A 24160-nucleotide genomic window follows, 5' to 3' on the forward strand; every position below is an offset into this window, starting at 1 on the left:
GGGCGGGGCTTCGACGCACGGGGCGGAGAGCAGACAGCCTGACGTCACTGCCAGACTTGGCCTTTCACGGAGCGCACGAGACAGAGATATTGATACAGATTGTTCCTTCAGTAAACAGAGACTATATGGTGCGTTTATTGAGAATATTGAACAAGATTTGTCTCTGCTTTAGGGAAATGTGTGGTTTGGTTAGACATAAAGAAGTGTAACTATACTTTATTTTGTTCAACAAAGTTTATTAACATATTTGCATATAACATAAACATAAATGCATGTATATATGTATGTATGTATGTATGTATGTATGTGTATAGGCCTATTTCAAATAATTCTGTGTGCTCTGCTTGCTGAGCAATAAGCCGTGAAAATGAATTGCGTCATAAATGCCATTGTTTTTATGTTCTCACGTGGTGAAAAAAGTAGAGACACAAAAATTAGAGACCGAACTCTTTTACATGCCATCTGCCCTGAACACTATTAACGTGTTATATGCTTGAAAATTATTGTAAGATATTAACCCACAAAGCAGAGAAACGCCTCCGTCTGTTCAAAAGCAGATGTGCATGCTAATAAATAGGCTGATTGCTTTCGGTTTATTTAAAATGATCTGGTGTCAGCTGCATAGTAAATACATTTTAATTTTAGAACAATTAATACTACAATCTAATACTGGATAATACAAAATTGTTGTCCCCCTTTTTTAATTGATTGATTATAACAAATGAGATTTCAATGATATTTTGACCATTTAACTAGAAAATGTCCCCGGTTTTCATTAAACACATCTGGTCACCTTATGGCATAAAAAATGTTTTATTCGGTGCAATATGTTATTTTAAAAGCCCAGAGGAGCTTTGGATCTCTCAAAAGAGCCGCAAAGTCATGATCTTGAACCTTTAGAAACGTCTGATGATTCAAAGGTCTGGATGCTCATGTGATGTTAAAGCAAATGTGTTAAGCAACACATGGTCATGCCTTTCATAATTATCTGGAAATAAAAAATGTAGTTAAAGAATTGGATCTTCTATTATGTTTGGATGAAGCTTATTTGAGATTTCTGGTTGTAAAGTGAGAAATAAATCAGATAAATGTTTACAGCTGAAACATGTAAAATACAGAGTCAGTATTACGAAGAATAGATAAAAATGTAATGTTTTGTGTGTGGGGGGGTCAAATAGCATGAGTAATAATGATGTGATCTTTAATATTAGAATGAGTCACAAGGTCAAAACCAGAGCTTCTGATTTCATCACAGACATGGCAATTGACTCATCTCTCTCTCTCTCTCTCTCTCTCTCTCTCTCTCTCTCTCTCTCTCTCTCTCTCTCTCTCTCTCTCTCTCTCTCTCTCTCTCTCTCTCTCTCTCTCTCTCTCTCTCTCTCTCTCTCTCTACATTTCCATCTTTCTCTCTCTCTCTTTGCTCATATGGTGTTATTGTGCCCCTTTGCTGCTCATCTGTTATAATCAGCAGCTGTCTAGACAGTAACATCTTCACATCCTCTCAGAAACCTTCAATAGACACACAATGACTCTTTCACTCCTTTTCAATGTTTTCTATAGTTGCATTAAAACACTTCTTCTTGCAACTACACTCTCTTTGTATGTGTGTCAGGATTGCTCATAGATAGTAAAGCTGGCATTAGCTGTATAGAGTGAGGAGGAAAAGGTTGAATAAACAGATCATCCTGTACCATTAATTTCAGTATAACAGTGATGGAAGTCAATGGAAAGTCCCCACCATGAATGAAAAGCAAATCTACTGTATGTGTGTACAGGTGATGCCTCAATTGTAGGAAGCAAATTTCCCTTCAAGGATAGTAAAACCTGAGATCCACCTATACCTTGTGGGACAAGCCAGCGGTCTACAAGAGGGAAATTGTAGAATTAACATACAAAATTGCTAAATGATTTCTGTTATTGTAAGGTTTAGCGGTGTGGTTAGGGAATAGAATAGAAAATTGGGTCACTATAAAAACAATATTTTCCCCACAAAGACACCTAAACAAACCTGTGTGTCTGTGAGGGCCTGTGTTTGATGCAGGACACACACTGAGAGAGAAACAGCATGAAGGGAGAAATGCAGAGAGCTGATGAGCTCATGACACACAAAAAACATCCCAAATGCGTCAGTGGATGAGAACTCGTAGTAGATGTGAAAATACAGAGATATAAAAGAGAAAAGGGCACATGCACTGAGACATCTGTCCATTTTGAACTGCAGGAGAGACAGCGAACTGTGATAATGAGAAGTAGCAGACACACACACGGGGTCTGGTCTTGCTGTCATCTGACCCAAATGAAGTGTTCAGACAGCAATAACAATGCAGCGGCCCATGCGATTGAGTGCTACTGACTGAGCAAACGCATCGCAGGATAAACATTGTCTAGACTGCAAGAGAAGAAGAGATGAATTTAATGTTTCTGACTTCAGTAAAACACGTCACCACACGATGTGAGGATGATTTACATTTAGTCATTTAGCAGACTTACAAGTGAGGTAAACATTGGAAGCAATTGGAACAACATAAAGGCAACACAAAGCATAAGTGTAGTAAAAATGGTCTCATAAAGCCTAGTATAAGAGTAGAAAAGATATTTACTCTTTTTGGGATGGCACTACAAGCCATTGTTCATTCGCAGAGCATAGGGATATGGTGGGAACATAAGTCTGTATTAGCGAGTGAAGATATGGGGTGCCGAACAAGAGCAGAGCTTTGAATTAGACGCAAGCGATTTAAAGGAGCCGGTGTAACTTAATGAAGAAAGGAGTGATGTTTGCTCTCTTTGGTTCATTGAAGAGTACTCTTGCTGCTACATTCTTGATCATCTGTAGCGATTTGGTTGTGCAAGCTGGAAGTCCAGCCAGCCCAGTAGCGCATTGCAATAGTCCAGTCTGGACAGGACAACAGCCTGGACTAGGACTTTTGTAAAATTCTCGGACAGGAAAGGTCTAATTTTCCTAATGTTGTAGAGGAAAGATCTACAGGACCGTATGGTGCTGGCAACATGATCCGTGAAGTTTAGCTGATCATCGATTACCACTCCCAGGTTTCTGGCCATTCTGGAAGGTATGATGGTTGATGACCCTAGTTGAATGGAGAGGTTGTGATGAATCTTTGGGTTGCCTATAGGATTACAAGCAGTTCTGCTTTTGAAAGGTTCAGCTGCAGTTGATGGTCCTGAAATGTCACTAAGGCATGTTCCTGAAATGCGTGCAGAAACAATCGGACCGTCAGGTTGAAATGACAGGTGGAGTTGTGTATCATCCGCATAGCAGTGATTGCAAAAACCATGTTTCTGAATGACAAAGGGATGTCATGTCCCAAGCACCGAACCCTGAGGCACCCCTATATTGAGTGTGGGTTGTCTGACATCTCTGTTTCCTTTTAACCTCTTTATATATCGATATGTTTTTGTGATTATTCAATTCAATTAATTTATTTATATAGCGCTTTTCACAATTTGCATTGTTCCAAAGCAGCTTTACAGGGGAAAAACGAAAAACCCAAGAAAGGGTAAAACACACTACATGGTGTTTTATATAATAAATCCAATTATTCTGGTAAATAATATCTAATGTCAGCATCTCCTGGTGGTTTATTTAGCATATTTTGCATTAGGTGAATGCGTTTTTAATCTAGATTTAAATTGGGCGAGTGTGTCTGATCCTCGAATAATATCAGGAAGGCTATTCCAGAGTTTAGGTGCTACGTATGAGAAAGCTCGACCCCCTTTGGTGGATTTAGTTATTCTAGGTATTATCAAAAGTCCTGCGTTTTGAGATCTTAGAGAGCGTGATGGGTTGTAGTGTGATAGAAGCTCTGTTAGGTAGGTAGGGGCTAAACCCTTTAAGGCTTTATAAGTGATTAAAAGAACTTTAAAGTCAATACGATACTTAATGGGTAGCCAGTGAAGGGTTGATAAAATTGGGGTTATGTGATCCTATTTTCTGGACCTGGTTAGAACTCTGGCAGCTGCGTTCTGAACTAACTGTAGTTTGTTTATTGATGATGCAGGACAAACACTTGGTAGCGCATTACAGTAGTCAAGTCTTGAGGTCATAAATGCATGAATAAGCTTCTCCGCGTCAGCAACACACAGAATATTTCGTAACTTGGCAACATTTCTTAGGTGGAAAAAGGCTGTTTTTGTGAGATGTGATTTCGAAATGACAGGTTGCTGTCTAATATAACGCCTAGATCTTTTACTGTATTTGTTGGAGTAACAGTACATCCTTCAACTTGCAGTTTATAATCAGAAATATTTGGTTTGCGTGTCTTTGGTCCGATAAGTAATATTTCTGTTTTATTACAATTTAAAAGAAGGAAATTACAGGTCATCCAATGTTGTATATCTTCAATGCACTCTGAAGCTAATTCCATGTTTTTTAATAATGTTTCCGAGGGGAAGCATGTATATGGAGAACAGCACGGGTCCCAGAACCGATCCCTGAGGTAACCCATAATTTACTTGCGTTAGATTGGATGATTCCCCATTTAAATGGACAAATTGATGTCTGTCTGAAAAGTAAGATCTAAACCACTGTAGTGCCTGTCCCTCAATACCGGTATAATTGTGTAAGCGATCTAGAAGTATGTTATGGTCTACGGTATCGAACGCAGCACTAAGGTCAAGCTGGACCAGGAGTGAGATGTTACCTTTATCTGATGCTATAAGCAGGTCGTCTGTAATTTTAACGAGCGCAGTTTCAGTGCTATGATGCGATCTAAAGCCTGACTGAAATTTTTCGTGCATGTTGTTATTTTGTAAGAAAGAACACAACTGCACACAAGAGTGCACACTACTTTTTCTAGTATTTTAGACAGGTGTGGGTGATTTGAAATCGGTCTATAGTTTCCAAGTTCATTTGGATCTAAGTTTGGTTTCTTGATGATTCATTCATTCACATTAAACACTTCTGCTCTGGGTGAATGCCTCAAATCCCTCTGAAGGTTGTGAGGTCGATATTCATCCTTCAGCCGATGCAGGCTGATAATGTCAGAGGGCTTTCATCCTAATGCCCTGAACCCACACACCTACGTCACACACTTAAAACACACACATCCACGTCACACACCCGGACACATACAGATATAAAGAGGGATACAAAAACCTGTTGGATAAAAGCAGCATTAAACTCTTATACTGATGTAAATAACTGAAATAAGCAATGACTTATTAATAGAGAAGGAGAATATATGTAAAATGATTTGTTTTAAAATTAGCGTAAAAGGAAAAACCCTAACCCTAATTAAAAATACAATTTATTTTTTTAATACAATTAAGCTTAATTTGCAACAGGTACATTATCATGTTTACATGTCTACCTGTCTATCTGTCTGTCTGTCTGTCTGTCTAATCTATCTATCTCAAACCTGCAGGCATGATTAGAGACACATCTCAATCCTTAAACGTATTAACATCCTCCAGCAGTAGAGGGCGCCTGTAACCCACCGAAAGCTTGTGGGAAAATGTTTACCCCTTGCACGTTTGAAGATATATTCTGGAAAATAATATTAATTTAAAATGTAAAATATTAACACTAACTTGAATGATCTAAATTACTGTTAATATGGCTAATAATAAGAGCATGGAGTGAATGTTTTATCTGCACTCCCTTGTAGAAATATTAAATATTGAAGTATGATCACCCTTATAAATGAATACAAAAAACAATATTTTTAAAAAGTCACATTTAAAGAAAACTTTTTTCCAGGCCACCCATAAACCCACAACCACTGACAACACTGTTTTTATTGAACGCCACGAGTGATCTACTTCTCACTCACAGAAGTACCTTAAATACAGAGGAGAGATGAACACAAAACTTCATTACTAGGAATTTTGTCAGTGCTCCTGATGGTCAGTCAAGGCCTGGCAGTCTGTCATGTGTATATGTCAAGTGCTGTATTTATGTCCCAGAGGAAGGTAGACCTTTGACTGAATGTACTGCATGTTTGATCTTAAGGACCTCTTGATCTGGAGTCTGTATAAATGCTTAACATTCTGTTAACAAATGTATGTGTATATGAATGTTTTTATAAAACAATATCGTTTATTAGAATAAAAGAATAATACGTTTCACCGTAGTGAAGATAAATACATGAAACATTGAAACTTTTAATGTTTTCACATAAAACTCTTGAAATCCAGAGAAATGTGGCCACTTTAAAGATATTCAAAAATAGTTTTAATTAGTCAAAGTATGATATCCATAACCCAAAAATGATCTAGAATCTAAAAAACATGAATATATATCGTGTATAAACTTTTCACTCCTATTCCCTGTATTATAAACTGCAATTACCTGTACTTTGATGTAGACCATAGTTCTGAATTATCCGTGTATTTATGTACCACACAGTACATTACACATTGAAAAACGGAAGTTTTATGGTACTTCTTTGCAAAGTTAGTTCGTGACCTCTACGGTTAAAAAAACATTATGCCCTAACCTTTCCATAAAGTACACTCACGCGATGTTAGTACACACGCAATGTTCCCATAGTCAACCTTAATAGATCCCACATACTCGCGCACATTCTCGGGACGGGAGGATTTTCCGTTCAGAAATCCCGCCATCTGATTGGCGGACGGCACTGTTACGCCAGTACTTGCATAAGAGATGGGCGGAGCCACCCTGTCAGTTTTCTCGAACAAACGGCGGAAGCGTCGCGCTGTTGCAGAACAGCCTTCACTCATTAAACAGTCCTAACAGATCAAGAAACATGAAAATCTGGACGTCAGAACACGTCTTCAAGTGAGTGAATGTTGTATTTCTACTTTGGATGCGATTTGGTCATTATCTGAGCGCTGGTGTCGTTTTTACACCGTCCCGTCGTCAAGCCCGCCGCGGTTAGCCGGCTAAGTTAGCGCATCTTTTGAGGGCACGAGGCGAGCCAGTCAGTCAAAAGTTCAGTTTTACAGACAATGTTTTATAATCAATATGTGAATTTGTCTTTTACAAAATATTTGGTGTGTAAATGTATATAACTCGGTTACAAATATTATTTAGCATAGGTGTAATTTAAAGAGCATAGCTTAGCTAGAGCATAACTAAAGCGATTAGCTGTTTTCTACACGAATAAGTGAGACCTACAAAGCTCGCGCATGTGCCACACTCGTCTGTTACACAATTGTACCGGCTTGCCCTTGACTGCCCCTTTAAAAAAAGACTGGCGTGTGAATGATTGAGGTACATGAACTTGAACGTTGGTCCACTTTAACATCAACTTTGCTCTTTTCTTTTGGGTCTGCAGGGCATAGGATTAATTTGTGTTGTCGGTAGACCATTCATTATACGTGAATGCATCTTGTTTGATGTGGCCACGGGCTTTTAAATGAGGTGAATCACAGATGCATGCTTATTTTAAAACGTTCAGATTAGATAAGAGTAACGGTGTGAATGGCGTGAGGACAGTGTGCCGGTTGAATTTTAACCTATGCACCCTCGTGTAATGTGTATCAGGTTGCAGTCTTGTGCAGTCTTGTGCAGCCATGTTGCGCAACTCTCCTTGGCAGCGTGAACAGGCGACCTTTCCCCTACATGGGCCCTCCACGCGACGTCACACGTCATGTGACTTCTTACCTTCTCCCGGCAACCATTCATATGACCGGAAGCTTTATATCAGCGTTATAGTTTATATTGTTTTAATATAAATGTAATTATATTAAAGTCAGAGGTGTACATTTGTTTTTACATTTTATATCTATATATTATATATATATATAGTGCATTCAAGTTTGCATTTTGTAAGAATGTGTACCAATGCCATTGCGCCACAGGAACACCTAATAAAAAACTGCATTTAGTCTTTAATTGATTGTTATGTTGATGGAGGGGTCCACAAATAGTCTGAGCACAATGTCCTGCGGTGGGTCACGCTGAAGCCCTTAACCGAAGTCACACTTCTGTGGTTTCTCTGTTCATTATATCACACTACATTTACATGTAGGCATTTGGCAGACGCCTTTATCCAAAGCGACTTACATTGCATTATCCTATACATTTTACATAAGTATCTGCAATCGAACCCACAACCTTGCGTTGTGTACGCAATGCTCTTACCGCTGAGCTACAGGAAAGCCGCATTAATCTTAGCTACACTTTGAATGTTTTTAAAGTCTGTACTGTATGTGCAATGAAACCGACAAGTATTATATTAAAATGTGAAAGGGAGTTATTACAAATAATGAGTTTGAAAGATATATAGTCTCATGTCTCGCATCTCTCTCTGTATCTCTCTCTCACTTCTAGTCATCCATGGGAGACGGTGACCAAAGCTGCTATGCAGAAGTACCCAAACCCCATGAACCCTAGTGTGTTTGGAGTGGATGTTTTGGACCGTAACGTGGACCAGCAGGGACGTCTGCACAGCAAGAGACTGCTCAGCACAGAATGGGGCTTACCCTCTTTAGTTAGATCGGTACGATTCTCTTCTTGTTCTTTTCAATGTGTAGTATAATTCAGAAGACTTTATATCAGTCATTCAGGAGAGAATTTATCCTCTGAATGTATAATAAATCACCATTGCCAAAGGTCATGAGCCAGGAAAAATTGCACTACTATACTACCTGCTTCAGAGTCCCGTCACTCTCGTCACATTTAGAAGAAAACAGATTTCATATTTTAAATTGTGAAAGTGTCTGTGTTGATGAATTCATGAATCAGGCAGGTGTTCATAGAAGATCATTAGGTTATTTGTTCTTATTTGGCCTTAAACAATATGTGAGTGGAGTGTGCCAGCGATTCTATTCCCAGAATGGAGCTGTGTTAAGCATTTGTCATTGCATGACTTTAGTGACTTAAGTCCGTGAACTGTACAGGTAAGACTTGACTGCGCGTGTAACCATGTAATTTAATACAGGGGTCAGAATGTGACCGCTGGCATTCATAGTTTGACATTTTAAATCCATATTTGTTGTACATTGTTTGCACATCAGCTGAAGGACAAAGGGTCATTCTGTTCAAAATGTATTTTTTTTGCTTTTGTTGGACTAAGGCCCGGTTTCATAGACAAGGCTTAAGGCTAGTCCCAGGCTAAAATGAATGTGTGACCCGTCTTAACTGAATATAACTTGCCTGGAAATATCTCAAAATATATTAGTGCCATTTTGTTGGCTTGAGGTGCACACCAGTAATGCATTTTTAGTAAATACTATCTTTATTTAACTAGGGCATAGGCTTAAAATAGGCTGTGTCTGTGAACCTGGGCCTGAATCTTTAACACAAACTTTCCATAGTCTAAAACTGGACTTTTTGGACTAAAACAGGAATGAATTGTGTTTAAAAAAATTGGAAAGGTGTGGCTATATTTACTGTAGACTCGCTCATTATATAGAATATTCTTGCTCTTGGAAAGATCACATTTCCATCTGGATTGTTGAAGCTTGAACCATGAGTCCATGACCTTTATTTAGTTTGTTGTGGAAACGTGTAATTGCAGCTGTAGGATAGTTAGTGTGAAACTACTGACTTAATATAATGCCAAGCGAAGTTTGTGGGTTAATAACAAATTAATTTATAAATCTGGGAAGTGGAGTGGTTGATTTAAGCCTGTTTCCACTTGTTGACCCTTAGACTAATTATATACTAAGTAAAATTGTATTTCCTGTATTTTGACTAAGTTAATATGTATATGCCGTCTGTCTGCTGTTATCAATGAATGATTTACAGATCAACCCATTGTTTGTTTCCCACAGATAATTGGTAATGCACGAACATGTACATACATCCAAGAGCACTCCGTAGTGGACCCCACAGAGAAAACCTTTGAACTTCAGTCAACTAATGTAAGCAGCCCAACAGTGATCCAAGGAGTTCTATTACACACTTGCAGTTTATTAATGTTAGCACACTTGTTTTAAAACACGACTGTTGTATTACATGAAAGATTTGATTCATAATTTTGAAGAGCCAGGTTTCTGTGGGTGGACAGTTATTCAGGTTTTAGTCACATTTTTTAGTCTTTATTTTATACATTGTGTGGGAAAGTACTCGGAATGAGGCCTTGCCAGTTTGTGTATGTTGTAGCAACAGGTGTGATGGGTGTTGTCTATAATCATCTGATATCTTTTCAAATTAAAGATCACCTTCACTAACATGGTGTCTGTGGATGAAAGGCTCATATACAGACCGCACCCAGAGGACCCAGAAAAGTAAGAAATCGATCATGTCTTTCAAACATTTTTTCTGAATACTTCAAATACACTGACACAAGCAATATTGCAACCACAGTAGAATTAATTTGCTATTATACTTGCAAAGTCATTTTGAGTATCTGAATGCTAAATTGGTAGTTGCATTTTATTGTACGTTGTTGCTCTTGTTTACTTGCAGGACAATGCTTACACAGGAGGCCATCATATCTGTTAAGGGTGTCAGTCTCAGCAGCTATCTGGAGGGACTCATGGCTTCCACTATCTCAGCCAATGCAGGAAAGGTGGGCCAACTACTACATTTAAAAGTACTTTTAATCCTTAAAGGATTCTGTTTAGCCTTATATTACAGTTGAAACTTGCATATAGAAAGACTTGCCGAAAGTGTTTGCAGTGTTGTTCATGTCCCTTAGTTTTGCATAACGGCTAAATGTAAAATTTTTGTATTAGTCTTATTGTTTACTGTTTTCTGTCCCCAGGGTCGGGAGGCAATGGAATGGGTGATCAGACGGTTGAACACAGAAATCGAGGAGTTTGCAATCACTGCGAGGGGAACCATTCGCACACCTATGGCCGCTGCGGTCGCAGAGAAATGAACGTTCGTGTGTCACTAAGCGGTTTCCTCTGTCTTCTCAATGTCCATTTTCCGATCCCGGAAGTTCATGCTGTCTGCCCCCTCACATTCAAGCGTCTATATTAGAGGCTAATGGGGGAATTTAAGCATAAAAGACTGGGACTGGGGTTATTAAGTCGACCCCTAAAGACTCTGGACTAATTGTGCTGTCCCCACACAACCTGAAGAACATGAAGAAGAACCGCCGAACATTCATTAGGTTTAGTTTTTATAAATTACTTCACTGAAACAGTTTCACGGCTCGACACCATCAGGGTTATACGAGTGTGGTTTGATGAACTGCATATAACGAGTGAATGGAAGAGAAGACCTGGTTAGAAGTGTTAAAAAGGATTTGCACAGGCTGTAAGGGATGTCGTGTGACCTGTATGCCAAACACCACCAAGCGTAGCTGTTACATGCAATTGAGCATCAGAAGGCAGAGAAACTGAGTCAGCTGCTTCATCAGCACTTGTACACTTGAAATTGCTATTAATATTATTATTGTATTTATTTTTATGATCATTATTATAATACTAGGAACACTTAAACAGCAGGAAGGGAACAAACTGATCCAGACTAGTAGTTTTAATCTGAAAGATTTTGGAGGACCATGTCCGCAGTATCTCCGATCTGAAGTGTGTGTTTATCTGTGTGAGATGTTTTTGTGCTATTGAGTTCAGAGAAGGTTGAAATTTAACTGCTGATAGTGAGGCTGCTCAGTAGATCTCTGTTGGAATCTTAAAAACATGGGATGGGTAGCTGTGCTTCCTTAGAAATTAAATTATCCACAAATAAGACAATACAATAGAGTAGCTAACATACAGTACTATGTCAAGCTCTTGTTGCACCGCAAGTTTTCGAGAGATTCGTAAGAGTTTCGTCACTGGTTAAGAATTTCTACAAGAACGGTCCATATATTTCAAGACTGATCAATAGATTGAAAGAGACCAGCTCGCACACTGGGTTTCAACCCAGGGCATTCTTTACTCTTACAGGCCAAATATGAACAGGGTGACTGGGAAACATTTAAACACGTGCAGGCACTTATTGCAGACGTGTTTGATTAGGGTTGATAATACAATCTATTTATTTATTTATTTTTGTGGGTTGATGTCGTCTTTGCCTTGGTGACATGCAGCCACAAATTACAACTTCAGCATCTTTAATGTCTGTGATGGAAAGTTGCCAATATGCAAATTGATATAAATGAAGAACATCTTTAGAACTGTGGATGTGTTTACGGTTATGAATTTAGTAAATGTTAGTATGGCTATATCTAAACCGTATAAGAAACAGAAAGACGTTATAGTATGTTTGTGGATGTTTAACTGCATCACTGAAACTTCTTCTCGAATGTATTAAAGAGCCACTGGCTGTTTTTTGTGTAGTTCGGAGTCAATATGCGTTATTAAAATAATAAAACGGCTTGATTGCATTTAAAACATATTGATATTGAATGTGTCACATGTTCATTTAGGTTTTAATCGAACTGCATTGCGAAAACACATTGGTGAAAAGGCAAAAGTATTTTTGTAATTATTTGAATCTCTGTGGCCTAGAGATGTATGGTACTGGATCTAACAAATTGTCTACGAAATGGTAATGATGATCTAATGCATCCTCAGCCGTTTACATATATTGAAATAAACTAACATTAATACTTCATGTGTCTGTTTTGTCTTTTGTGCATACACCATGCTTTTGCTCCCCCCACTGAATTAAGATACTGATTATTAAAAACTAAAGTATACTAATTCATTTTAACTTATAAGTAGTTGGAAAATATAAGCAGAAATAAATAAGAGCAATATGTTGTGTTTGAGATTTCGTAAAAATGAATAACTGTAAAAATATTTGATTAAGAAATGCATCTGCCAGACCATATCCCAGGCACAAAATGTTATTTCTTCTTGAGATGAAAGTGTTACCACTGTCAAGTTGTTCATTGTAACATTCTAAATTTACGAATGCATTAGCCCTATGCCCAAAACTATATGTAGATTATTAAACTGTATTTTATAATCCTGCATAATTTTGTATGTATAATATTTTAAACTATGTATGTATGTATATATATATATATATATATATATATATATATATACAAAATAAAAACAGAATACTTATTTTTATTTATATTAAACATCTTCAAAAATCCGATTTTTATTATGTTATGTTTTTTATTGTCTTTTTTTAGTTATTATTTCTTAATCAAACTACAGTTGGGTTGTTTTGAATAAGTAATAATAACTAAAACACGACAAGAAAAACAACATAATATAGAACATGATTTTGACAAATGTTTCATATAAATACAAAATAAATAAATCGTTTTACTATAGGCTACATTATACATAAATATTTATAAAGAAATATTATGCATGCGTGCATCTATAAATAGACTATACATACTAAAGTAGGCCTACAACAAAATAATGGGCAATTATGTGAATAATTGAATAAATTCAATTGGATTTTGTATTATTTCATTCATGTGGCTGTTTTTGTTGCTTCGGGGTAATTTTGAGTACATTGTGTCTCTAATAACTTCATACTTTTTGCTTTTTTCTGCGTGTTATTGCTGTACAGGGAATGTTTGACATTATATTTGAAATAAAACCTTGGCAGATTGATGCCTGTGTTCGATCGGATGCGCCATCTCCTGTTAAAAAGAAGAATGACGGCTCTGCATTTTTCCCAGCTTCACTTGCGCGACAATACGTCACATGACGAAATCCCCGCAGCCAATAGGATCCAGCGGGCAGTACATTCTAGCCAATCACAGATCAGAGGACTTTTAAAGGTATTTAAAAGTGGGACATTTGAAATTAAACAGGCCAGAAGTACGGACGCAGACGGGAAGCGCCTCGACATTTTGATAAAAAATATTCGCGTTTATGGTTCTTCTCGTTATTTAATGTAAAATACGTCCCGTTTTGTTGGTAGTGACGGGTTTATATCACGAAGGAATAGAGATTATCGTGCAATATCTGGTTTTGAGGAAGTTCTGTCGGTGGTAGCGGCTAACTGGAGGTAACTTACTGGCCTTCAGTCTCGGTTTGAACATTGGCCTTGACGCAAATGTAAATCCGCGTGTACTGACATTATGTATTTTTCTTATTCGTTTTGTTGTTTTATTTCAGGATATGGACTCTACTCCAAGAACTAATTCAAGCAGAGATCTAAAGATTCAGCGACCTGAAAATGGAAAGGTACTTGACGATTGTTGCATGTAACGTTATGTTGTACTTGACTAATTCACAACCATAAAGACTTTTATTCGTGTTTATATTTGTTGTCTTTGTGTGCGCGTATGCTCTTAATCTGTCATCATTTGGCACGTGTTATACGTTTTATATTCACCCATGTTGATGCGTATTTGGAGGCCTCTTTGTCTGCTAAATGCATAAACTTACAACATAACAAATATAAGTAATGTTTTTTTCCCCCGAATTGAATTTCAGTGCATTCAAAATATAAACATTGTTCAATAAGACTAAAATTTAACTAGGACCCCCTGTCACAACCTGTATGTAGTTGTAAACATCATCATTTAGCAAAGGCATTGGTTTCATTCAAAATGTTTGTTATGCAGATCTGTGCCAGTGGGCCTAAAAGAGTTCCAGTGGCCCAGAGCAGTCAGAAGCCTGTGCACACTCCTCACACGCGTGTTTTGGGCACAACGCAGGGCCCGCAGCGGGTTCAGCGACCTGCAAGTCAGCAGAAACCTGCTGGTCCATCGGTCCCTGTGAAATCCTCGTGCTCCGGAGACCAGAACATCAACCCTGATCCGCATAAAACACAGACGCAACATAAATCTATGCAGAGCCAACCCAAGCCAAACTCCAACAGCGTTCCTGCAGCCGAACTCGGCAAACAGGAGAAACCTCAACGTAAGAACTGAACCTTACCATGTTCCTTGAATGTCTAATGTTCCTCATCGTGACAGAAGTAAAGATCTTACTGGCTCCTTTTTTTTTTCTTCAGAAATGCCTACCAATGGAACATCCAGTAGTGCAAAGTAAGATTTTGGTTTAAACTCTGCAGAGATGATGTTCATTTGTTTATCTTCCACATAGGATAGAAATCTGTAATTTGTTTTAAAAAAAGGGGAAATGGCAATTTTACATTATTGTTAGAGGTGTGTAATGGTGCTCTGTCGGTTCTTCAGAAAAGCCTGGAGTTTAGAGAACTTCGATATTGGACGAGCTCTCGGCAAAGGCAAGTTTGGGAGCGTGTATCTGGCCAGGGAACGTCAGACCAAGTTCATTCTGGCTCTGAAGGTTCTGTTTAAAAAGCAGCTGGAGAAAGCAGGCGTGGAGCATCAGCTCCGGAGGGAGGTGGAGATCCAGTCTCATCTCAGGTGTGATGCTTTTTAACGCTTTAAAGTTTCAGAGTTCCTATTGCGGTTACTGTTTTTACCTCATAATGAAATGTGCTTCATAATGTTGACTGAGGAACTTTTTGTTATACACATAATTTGTTCAGAATTTCATTCAGAGTTTCATTTGGTTTTCAGACATCCCAACATCCTGCGTCTCTATGGTTACTTTCACGACACTGCTCGTGTCTATCTCATCTTGGAGTTTGCCCCAAAAGGAGAGCTATATGGTGAGCTCCAGCGCTGCGGGACTTTTGATGATCAGCGCAGTGCCACGGTAACTGTTTCCGTTTGATGCGTGTCATCTGCACTCGATTCCAGCTGACAGCAGTTTTTCATTGTGCATTGGTCTATCTGTTGTCTATTGGCAGTATATAATGGAGCTCGCTGATGCTCTGAACTACTGCCACTCAAAGAACGTCATCCACAGAGACATTAAACCGGAGAACCTGCTGCTGGGAGCCAATGGGGAGCTGAAGATTGCAGACTTTGGTTGGTCTGTCCACACGCCGTCCTCAAGGTGACTGGCAAATTGTCTTGCAGTCTTGTGGTGTTTTTGGTGCATCAAGTTCTCGTGTTTAACTGCATGCATGTTGTGTACGGTTTAACAGGAGGTCGACACTCTGTGGGACGCTGGATTATCTTCCTCCAGAGATGATCGAAGGCAAAACCCATGATGAAAAAGTGGATCTGTGGAGTCTGGGGGTTCTTTGCTACGAGTTTCTGGTTGGCCGGCCTCCTTTTGAAACGAAGAGCCACGAAGAGACATATCGCAAGATTTCCAGGGTAGGTGAAGTACCTGATCAGGACAGATTCTGTCATTTTGAGCTCAGTCTGTGACTCTCCTTCCAGACAATTAATGCGTTGATATGCATGGCCCAGGGTTTTCAGTTTAAGAGAAACAAATTTTTGTCTCTGCACATTTTTTCCGTTACACATGATTGGCTGTTTACTTTTAAATATCAGCCTTTTCTGTCCACATACATGATCCGTAATCATCAATTTAGGTTTTTGTTTTTGGCTGTAAAGGTTCGATTCAGTCTGGAATAACTTGAATAACTTTCCGTCCATTTAGCTGTCTTTGACATTATATTAATTGGATTTCTGTATTCGCTCTCCTCCTCCTACAGGTGGAATTTACATATCCAGCTCATGTGAGCGAAGGCACCAGAGATCTGATCAATAGACTACTAAAGCACAACCCAATGCACAGACTTCCCATCCAGCAAGTCCTGGTTCATCCCTGGGTTGTGGAGAATTCCGTCAAAAAGCCTACCACCCACACAGGCGACAAGTGAGCAATGCTGCAGTCATGATGTGAAACTCTTTGGTCAGAACGATTTCTTTCTGGCAGCAATTTCTTTCTTTCCTGTCACCCTTTGAAAACTTTATCCTGTATGTTTTTTTACGTGTTGTTCACATGCTGCAATTTCCATGTCATTTGTAAATATTTAATTGTTTAATAAGACATGCATTGTAAAGTTTTAACAGTTATTTGAAACAATAAATTTTATTATTCTGTCCTGACTTGATAACCTTCTTTGGTTGTAATGTAAATCTTGATGGCACACATACATCTGGCTTGCGTCTATTTGACGTCTGCATTTACATGAGCAAAATCGTCTCCGAAATGTATTGCAGACGTCAAATAGACTTAAGCCAGATGGAGTGTACTACTGTGGTTGTCAATAATTACTATAAAAATTCTTGCACTTTTCTCTGTATGTTGTCCCCAAAGTTTATGACAGTTTTTGCTGTTCAACATCAGTAGCCCATGTAGTGGTCTTTAATCTTTGTCGGCTTTAAATTATCTCTTTATTTTAGCAGAATATTTTAACGATGCATCAGGTGTTGCTTTTTTTTGTCATATGAAGCTTGAGGTGTCTGAGAAATTTAATTCACTATTATAAATTGAAGATTTACTCGTGTGTCAGATGCTTCAAGCTGCATGATGGTGAAACCTCACTTCAGTTTTTTCTCTGGTTCGCAGTTAAAGATCAAGCAGGGTTTTTTTGAGAACCTAAATGGGGCTACTGAAATTTAGTTTGAGCAATATTTACTATATGTTTAATAAAATACTGGTTTGTGCTGCAGGAGAATTTCTAAATACTAAAAAGTATGTTGCAGTATTTCTTCAGGCGGGCATTTGGATTAAAATTCGTATTGTAAATTGCATAACAGCTTGTCTGATCTCAAGACGGCGCTGTTGTCTTATGTTTGCGAGTGTCTGGTCTTCCCTATAGGCGGCGCTTGATACTAAGAAAATGGCTCCTTCATCTGAACTCAAATTCCCATAATTCAACGCGAACCGAAAGACTTGAAACATTATGGAATATTATTAATTGGCCATTAAACGTTTCGCTTCGATGCAAACTAGTTAAATCGAATAAAAAATAACGGATTTATTAGTCGTCTTTATTTGTTCCCTGGTCAAATGCACAGGTGAAATTAATTGTTTTATTCATCTATTAACTGAAGCCATTTGCATACGTATAAATGTTAAATCATGGAAAGCGTTTTAAAATCTTGAAATGTGTCCGTCGCTTTTTATTTTCTGCCAGAAAGAAAGATCAAAAGCCGTGTTTTATTCTTTTCATTTTAACAGCAATGAGTCAAACGATTCGTCCAGATGTTTGTTTACCGGTTTGACCCGCAGACTTCGAGGCAAACATCTGTCCACGCGCTCATGGGCTCCCTCCACATGTGGTGACCGGTTGAATTATTTTTATATTTAATATATTAGAATAAACCTCTTATTGTTTCTAACATTTCATATTTGCGCAGTAGCGTTATAATGAATGTTAAATCAGCGTTATATTTAATTTGACAAATACAAAAATACTCAATTTATTTTCACGTAATTTCGTTTTGAAATAAAACTTTGCCACCCCCAAAAAAAGAAAGACATCATATACGACTGAAGGTTATTCGAGTCTCTTGACATGATCATTCGGAATGAATGCGAGAGCGTGTTCGTGGATGGTTTTGCAGATTTATTGTGTTTTGGAGGAACAAATGCACGTGTTCAGTGGGTCTTTTTATAACACATCAAACCAAAAACAATTGTACAATATAATTTCACGCGTTTCTTTATTCTGCAATATATTCATTTCACGATATATGATAACGATTTTGTGATATACATTCCATCTTTTAAACCACAATAACACAACACACACGGTTTTATAACATTTCCACAGCACCCATTGGATTGCACAAAATGAAAAATGTCTTATGCAAGTCCCTCGATTTGGAGTCGGCTAATGCATCAGACAGCTTTATTTCGATTGAAACAAATCGTGCACAGGGGGACATGAAGCTCCTTTTGTGCCTTATCATAAATCGTTATTTGATATCCGATTAAACAGTTTAAATTTAGTGATTTGAGATTAAATGTGGTTAATTTACATGTTCCATCCGTCAGACGTATTTTCTTTCCTCTTGGGTGTTTCTTGGTCTTCTTCTTTATCCTCGTCGTATTTTCGTTATTATCAAATGGTCATAAAAATACGATTTAATTTGTGTGTTGAGATCTGAACTGCAATGCAGCGGATATTTTTTCCCGTGTATGTAAATCCCTTGGTTTTCTTATTCACCGGAATCTCTTCAACGCTGCGTGGACATCATACGTTCAGAATGCATAGTTTAAGTATTTAATCACCTGTAAAATCTACTTTGCCCTAATTTTGGTTACAGTGATGTAAACAAATGCGTATTCGGATCTAATTGTTCATTATCCCCAAATTTGTTCGATATTTCTCTACATACTCTTGTTCGTTTTATTGCCACGATGTTGGTCCCCTGTAAATAATGAGCTGTGTATTTGAACAATATTTATTGCAGGCCATAAAGACGCGTTTTCTAAATGTCATTTTGTTTCTTTCAGCAGTTAAATGCTCTCGTAATCGAGCCATATCTTGTCGTTTCTTCTCGGAATTAAATAACCAGGTATAACTCTCTTAAAAAGAAACGTGTTTTGTGCTGATGTTTATTTAATACACGACCACTGCGTAAACGTAAAGATGCGTTTTCGGATTGCGAATTCATTCATTTACTTTTCGTGTAGGGAAGTCAGATTTGCAGACACTTTCGAGGTTAAAGCCGAGGTCTGGTGTATTTTAGGGGGACGGGAAATTGTCGGTCTGGTTGTCGTTATGTAGGATGCGTTTAACACTTATCACCAAATGATCACCAAACTAATCCGGAATGTTGTATGTGTACGCTTCGATGAGACCCTCGACGGAATGAATGAAGCCCGAAATACTGCATATACCCCCGATGACAAATATAGCGACGTCGAAGAACACTTGATGCCACAAGAGCTTTCTCCACAGCAACTTGAGATGAAACAGGCTGGGGAGGAGAAAGCACAGGCCCGCGCCCGTCAGGCTGCCCGTCAGACCCATGAGAAGCGCAAAATGCGGCACGTAGATCGCCATGAACATCGTGAACACAACGAGGGCACAGCGGAGAGAGAGGCCCCAGGACTTGAGACGCCCATCGCCCCCGTAGCAATCCGGGAAGAACGCCCGGCCTCCTTCTTGGAAGAAAGACTTTTCCAGGACCTCGACAGCAGCGAAAAACGGCAGCGGGTAGGAGAGAAGCGCCTTGGCCACCAAGAAGAGGTTCACGACGGCCCTGATGCTCGACGGCAGGTTGTCCGTGATGACTTCCTTGGTGTCGTCGGCCCACGTCAAGTAGGCCACCAGGGCGAAGAGACCTTTGAGGATGCAGGCAGCGATGTGAGTCCAGTTCATCATGCAGTGGAACTCGCTGGGTTTCTGCATGTTCCCTTCCATGGAGGGCAGGAATATCTGCGAGGTGTAGCTGAACACGATGATGCCGATGGAGATGGGGAACTTCTTGACGTCAATGTAAAACTTCACCTTGTCCCACGCCCAATCACGTGCCCTGGAAAGGCAGTAGGCTATCACTAGTATGTTGATGATAAAGTGCGCGATGGTGCAGAGCAAGCTGAACTTGGACACGGCCTTGAGGTTCTTGAGGAAGGCGCAAGGCAGAAGTGCGGCGGTAGCGATGATGGACCACGACCTCTGAGACACCGGGAGGTTCGGAAAGCTGTTGTACATCAGATTGCCGCTCACCACCACGTACAAAATGCAGGTCATCACGAGCTCAATTATTTGCGCAACGTTGACGACGTGGCCGCCCAGCGAGGGGAACCGTGGCGCGCAACACGCGTTGGCGATATCCACATACGATTCTCTCACTCGTACCAACTGCCCGTCTTCGTTTTCTTCGTAGAGGCAAGCGATGAGGATCTTTCCCGTGTAGCAGCACACGACAGCAGCAAATATAATGAGGAACAGTCCGAGATATCCGCCGTGGAGGATGGCGTACGGCAACCCCAGAACGAACATGCCCTGACAAAAAACAAGCACAGGTGGGCCGTTATACAACAGAAGGCGAAGGTGTTCCGCATGTCTAAATGAAATGCATTCTATTCTATGCATACAGATTGTACATATATTGTCAATTTTAAGTGTCACAGTTATGTGGGGCCAGGGCCGGATTGGGACTCATTTTCAGCCCTGGAGTTTCATGCCTTAGACCGGCCCACTTTAGTTTACGACTGACTATATTAAAATAATGATAATTAAAACCTAAGTCTGCAATAGCGCACTGTTCTTTACAGCCTTGAATTCATTGTCATTCAGTGAAAATACAGTAGCCTAAGTTTTGCTTCACAGTGAAGATTTATTAGAACAGGACAGTATCAGAATCTATTTTCTTTAAGAATTAGTGTTCATAAATATCCAAACATTGAAATAAGGAAAAAAATATAAATTACAAAAGATTAAAATAAAATGTATTGCACTGTCTAATGACACTATAATTTATTTTAATTAAACATCTGCTTTACAACTTCAAATATTTTTTTACAAATATGAGAACATTAGTTAAATAATAAAACTATTGGACTGTTATCTGACTTTTCTTTCACAATGATTTCTAATGATTGTTTCATCTCTTATTCCTCTGCATAAGTGTAGCTTCAAGGAAACATGGACAACCCTAAAACATTCATTAACGCGGGCTTCGAACCGACGTCAGTCCGAATGGGAGACGGGGGCTCTAACAATGAGCTAGCTTGCACCTATTGAGACAATATCTCCTATTCCTAAATACCTTAACGTTAGCTTACCGGCCGTCTCGTCGTCTTCATTTGTTTTGAGAAAAAATGTGGTCTTCTTAGAACATTTGGCCGCGTCCGTTTCCAGAGCTTTCTTGCTTTTTATTCTGGACTTTTCAGCGCCGCCTTTGCGCTTTCTGTCATCCATTTTTATTTCTGACGGTTTTTTATTTTGAGCAACTTGCAGTGGCGCTGTCGGGGGCGGGGCCAGGGAGTCAAAAGATAATCACGTCATCATTAACCTGCAGGCTGCGCTCTGAGTTGGGCTGCGAAAAAATATGAAATAAAAAAGAGTGGGGCTGCGATAAAATAATAAATAAAAAGATTAGGGCTGCTGTGAGTGAAGGCAGCCCAGGGAAAGCCACATTTCAACCGTGCCATGACAATACCGGCCCTCGCGGCCAAAAAAACTGACCAGCCCACCGGGAATTCTCCCGGTGCTCCCGATTAGCCAATCCGGGGCTGTGTGGGGCTGATTTGAATTCTTTAAAATATAGATTTCCAAAAGGCTCTTTTTCGGGCTGTACAGTTCCATTTAGAACCATTAAGATCCACTGAACCATTCTGCTGCACAAACGGAAATTTGTGGTGAAAATGGGCTCCACAAACAACAAAAACGTAGAAAATATACAATTGTATTTTTTATGACCTTTTAATGGGGTTCTTTGGGAAATTACAATGGTTATGCATTGGCATTGGCGCAAAGAACCTTTCTACATTTTAAATAATTTTTTAACTTTTATATTCTAGTGTCACTACAAACAACGAGCGTTTAATTTCATTATTTAAACTTCTGTTGTTTAAGGTCTAACTTAGGCAGGTTTTGTGCGCCATCAGTTCGGTATTCCCTGCAGATGTTGCAGTGGAGCTTTAGAAATGCAGTTGAATTCAGTGAGGACATTCCATTTGCTCTGAGCAAAGTCACGCTCTCCTCATTGTGTCGTCATCAGCATGAATTGAACAGGCATGAAGTCACGTCACGGGTGTCAGTTTGATGTAAAGAGCTTTAACTGCGCATGATTGAATATGTGCGGGGTTTTATTGGTTATTTGCAAATGTCTAAAATAAATAACATGGTATTTTCATCCCTGACGATAGAACCAAAAGAACTAAACAATTTTATTTTAAATATTTTCTATCCTTTTCCTTTGACCTCAACACGAAGAGGACATTATGTCTCCAATTTACGCACGTCGAAAAGAGAAGAAACAACTCACGCAACCCCTATTCTTTGACTGTAAAAACAAAAGGTAAGCAGTATCGAAATTTAGTAAAACAAAAGCTCAGCTCTTTGCTAAACCTGCTTGAAGCGAACAACATGCGTTCTCCTCCAAATCTCTCTAGACACGACATCACGATAAACCCTCGCCACCAAAGCTTTTCCCTTCATTACAGTGCTGCATTAGACTATTTCAATATTTTTTTCGCTGCACATTTCGTAACATATTGGCATTTAATAATATATATTAACAGCAGACTGCGTTCAGGTAATGCGCATTCACAGTTGGACACTCTGTTCCTTTACGCACAATGACTTTTTACCTGGATCGCATTGGTCACGTTCCATCCAGCCTCCCAAGCAGTAATTTTTGGCTTGTCTGGACTGCCGAATTCGGAGCTAAATCCGCTGTCTTTTGGCGCCGAGGGCGGTGGACCCGTTCCTTCCCTCTGGTAATGGCTGTCCCCTTCAGCCAACCCTTCTCCACCAGTTTCCCCAACGCCCTCTCCACCTATTTCATCGTTTTTAAGTATGTCCATCTGAAGTCCCTGCCTGTGGTCATAGTCCAGGTCATCACAGGCGGCGAAGCCCAAACCCTCTTCATCGGTGGCGGCCTGGAAGCCCATTCTGGCGAACATCCCACTCACCTTCGCCTGCGACTTATTGGTGACCGTGTGGGCCGCGTTGGTCAGCTTGTTCGAGATCTTGCTTCTAATTAACGTGGCCATGATGAATTTTCTTCACGAGGACCAATTCAATATGTTAAAAACGACTGCAATTTTGGTTTAGATTAAACTAGTTCTAGTGTGCGAACGATTGCTTTGTCTGCGCATCAACCAAGCGAGAAGAGAACGGACTCTCGTATTGACGCGTATTCGTTATCTCCAGTTCTGACTGAAATCACGCCTGGTGTTTTTGGTATGCCCGTGGATCATGTCACTTTCAGGCGTAGATTATACCTGGCGCCCGCATCCTGTTCGCCCCTCCTCTCTTTTTTTCTGTCCGAACGCTGAAACGCGCTTCCAAGGTGAGAGCAGATTTAATGTCCGGTGCGTAAAGGGGAATGCTCGCGTTTCGTTTTGATCGAGCTGTCGGCTGTCTGTATCCGTGGGACAGCTCGACTCCTGTGTTACAGTGGCAGTCGTTGGTGCCAATGCGGTACACTGGAGCTCGGGGGTGTTGAGGAGAGGCACGTGTCACCGTCAGCCTGCCAATGCCAAGAGTCTCGCGCGCACCGCGCGTCTCCGGCTCCCAATGCGCGCTACTCCTCACCGACGAAAAAAAACGGGGTAAAGATTTGCTGCATTTCTAGGGGAGGTGCTTGCATTGCCCCATCCTCCACTCTCATTATGCCCAATACTTGGTTTGAGCACCCAATGGCATCCGGGGTCTCGGTGTGTTGCATAACTTTACGTATATATAAACCATCTCCACACATCGGACAAGGTCTCACATGGACACACTAAAAGTTCTTTAGTTTTTGACTTTTCCCTTTCTTTTTTCAGCCTGCCAGGTTTTTAAAAACTTCAGCTGAAGGTTTGTAGTACAGGAAATAATTTTGGCTCATTTTCAACAAGAAGAGACATGGCAACCTCACTGCATAGAGCTCGTTTTGGAATACGCGTTATATTG

General features: G+C 39.7%; 3 protein-coding genes across 3 annotated transcripts; 2 read left to right on the forward strand and 1 right to left on the reverse strand.

The window, feature by feature from the left end:
• The first annotated feature begins 6552 nt into the window (after nucleotides 1–6552).
• Nucleotides 6553–12438, forward strand: prelid3b (PRELI domain containing 3). Its single transcript, XM_079460149.1, has 6 exons — nucleotides 6553–6760; nucleotides 8258–8426; nucleotides 9703–9792; nucleotides 10088–10158; nucleotides 10340–10442; nucleotides 10638–12438. The coding sequence occupies exons 1-6, from the start codon at nucleotides 6729–6731 to the stop codon at nucleotides 10752–10754; spliced, it is 582 nt and encodes a 193-aa protein (XP_079316275.1). The 5' UTR covers nucleotides 6553–6728; the 3' UTR covers nucleotides 10755–12438.
• A 1131-nt stretch (nucleotides 12439–13569) lies between these two features.
• On the forward strand, nucleotides 13570–16676 carry aurka (aurora kinase A). Its single transcript, XM_079459673.1, has 9 exons — nucleotides 13570–13807; nucleotides 13918–13986; nucleotides 14370–14667; nucleotides 14762–14795; nucleotides 14946–15137; nucleotides 15294–15432; nucleotides 15527–15675; nucleotides 15767–15941; nucleotides 16286–16676. Exons 2-9 carry the CDS (start codon nucleotides 13921–13923, stop codon nucleotides 16451–16453), a joined length of 1221 nt encoding a protein of 406 aa, XP_079315799.1. The 5' UTR covers nucleotides 13570–13807; nucleotides 13918–13920; the 3' UTR covers nucleotides 16454–16676.
• Nucleotides 16677–18136: 1460 nt separating this feature from the next.
• On the reverse strand, nucleotides 18137–23798 carry slc32a1 (solute carrier family 32 member 1). Its single transcript, XM_079461219.1, has 2 exons — nucleotides 22852–23798; nucleotides 18137–20539 (listed from the first exon to the last, which is right to left on the reverse strand). The coding sequence occupies exons 1-2, from the start codon at nucleotides 23254–23256 to the stop codon at nucleotides 19352–19354; spliced, it is 1593 nt and encodes a 530-aa protein (XP_079317345.1). The 5' UTR covers nucleotides 23257–23798; the 3' UTR covers nucleotides 18137–19351.
• Between the last annotated feature and the right edge of the window lie 362 nt (nucleotides 23799–24160).

The sequence above is a fragment of the Barbatula barbatula genome (genome assembly GCF_947034865.1).
Source record: "Barbatula barbatula genome assembly, chromosome: 7".
Taxonomy (NCBI): Eukaryota; Metazoa; Chordata; class Actinopteri; order Cypriniformes; family Nemacheilidae; genus Barbatula; species Barbatula barbatula.

Bases quoted from the DNA above. Each gene is read 5' to 3' on its own strand.
- prelid3b (XM_079460149.1), top strand. From the start codon at position 6,729: ATGAAAATCTGGACGTCAGAACACGTCTTCAA. The intron at 6,761-8,257 runs GTGAGTGAATGT...TCTCACTTCTAG, and splicing joins ACGTCAGAACACGTCTTCAA to TCATCCATGGGAGACGGTGA. The intron at 10,159-10,339 runs GTAAGAAATCGA...GTTTACTTGCAG, and splicing joins CACCCAGAGGACCCAGAAAA to GACAATGCTTACACAGGAGG.
- aurka (XM_079459673.1), top strand. From the start codon at position 13,921: ATGGACTCTACTCCAAGAACTAATTCAAGCAGAGATCTAAAGATTCAG. The intron at 13,987-14,369 runs GTACTTGACGAT...TTTGTTATGCAG, and splicing joins AGCGACCTGAAAATGGAAAG to ATCTGTGCCAGTGGGCCTAA. The intron at 15,676-15,766 runs GTGACTGGCAAA...ACGGTTTAACAG, and splicing joins GTCCACACGCCGTCCTCAAG to GAGGTCGACACTCTGTGGGA.
- slc32a1 (XM_079461219.1), bottom strand. From the start codon at position 23,256: ATGGCCACGTTAATTAGAAGCAAGATCTCGAACAAGCTGACCAACGCG. The intron at 20,540-22,851 runs GTAAAAAGTCAT...GTTTTTTGTCAG, and splicing joins ACGTGACCAATGCGATCCAG to GGCATGTTCGTTCTGGGGTT.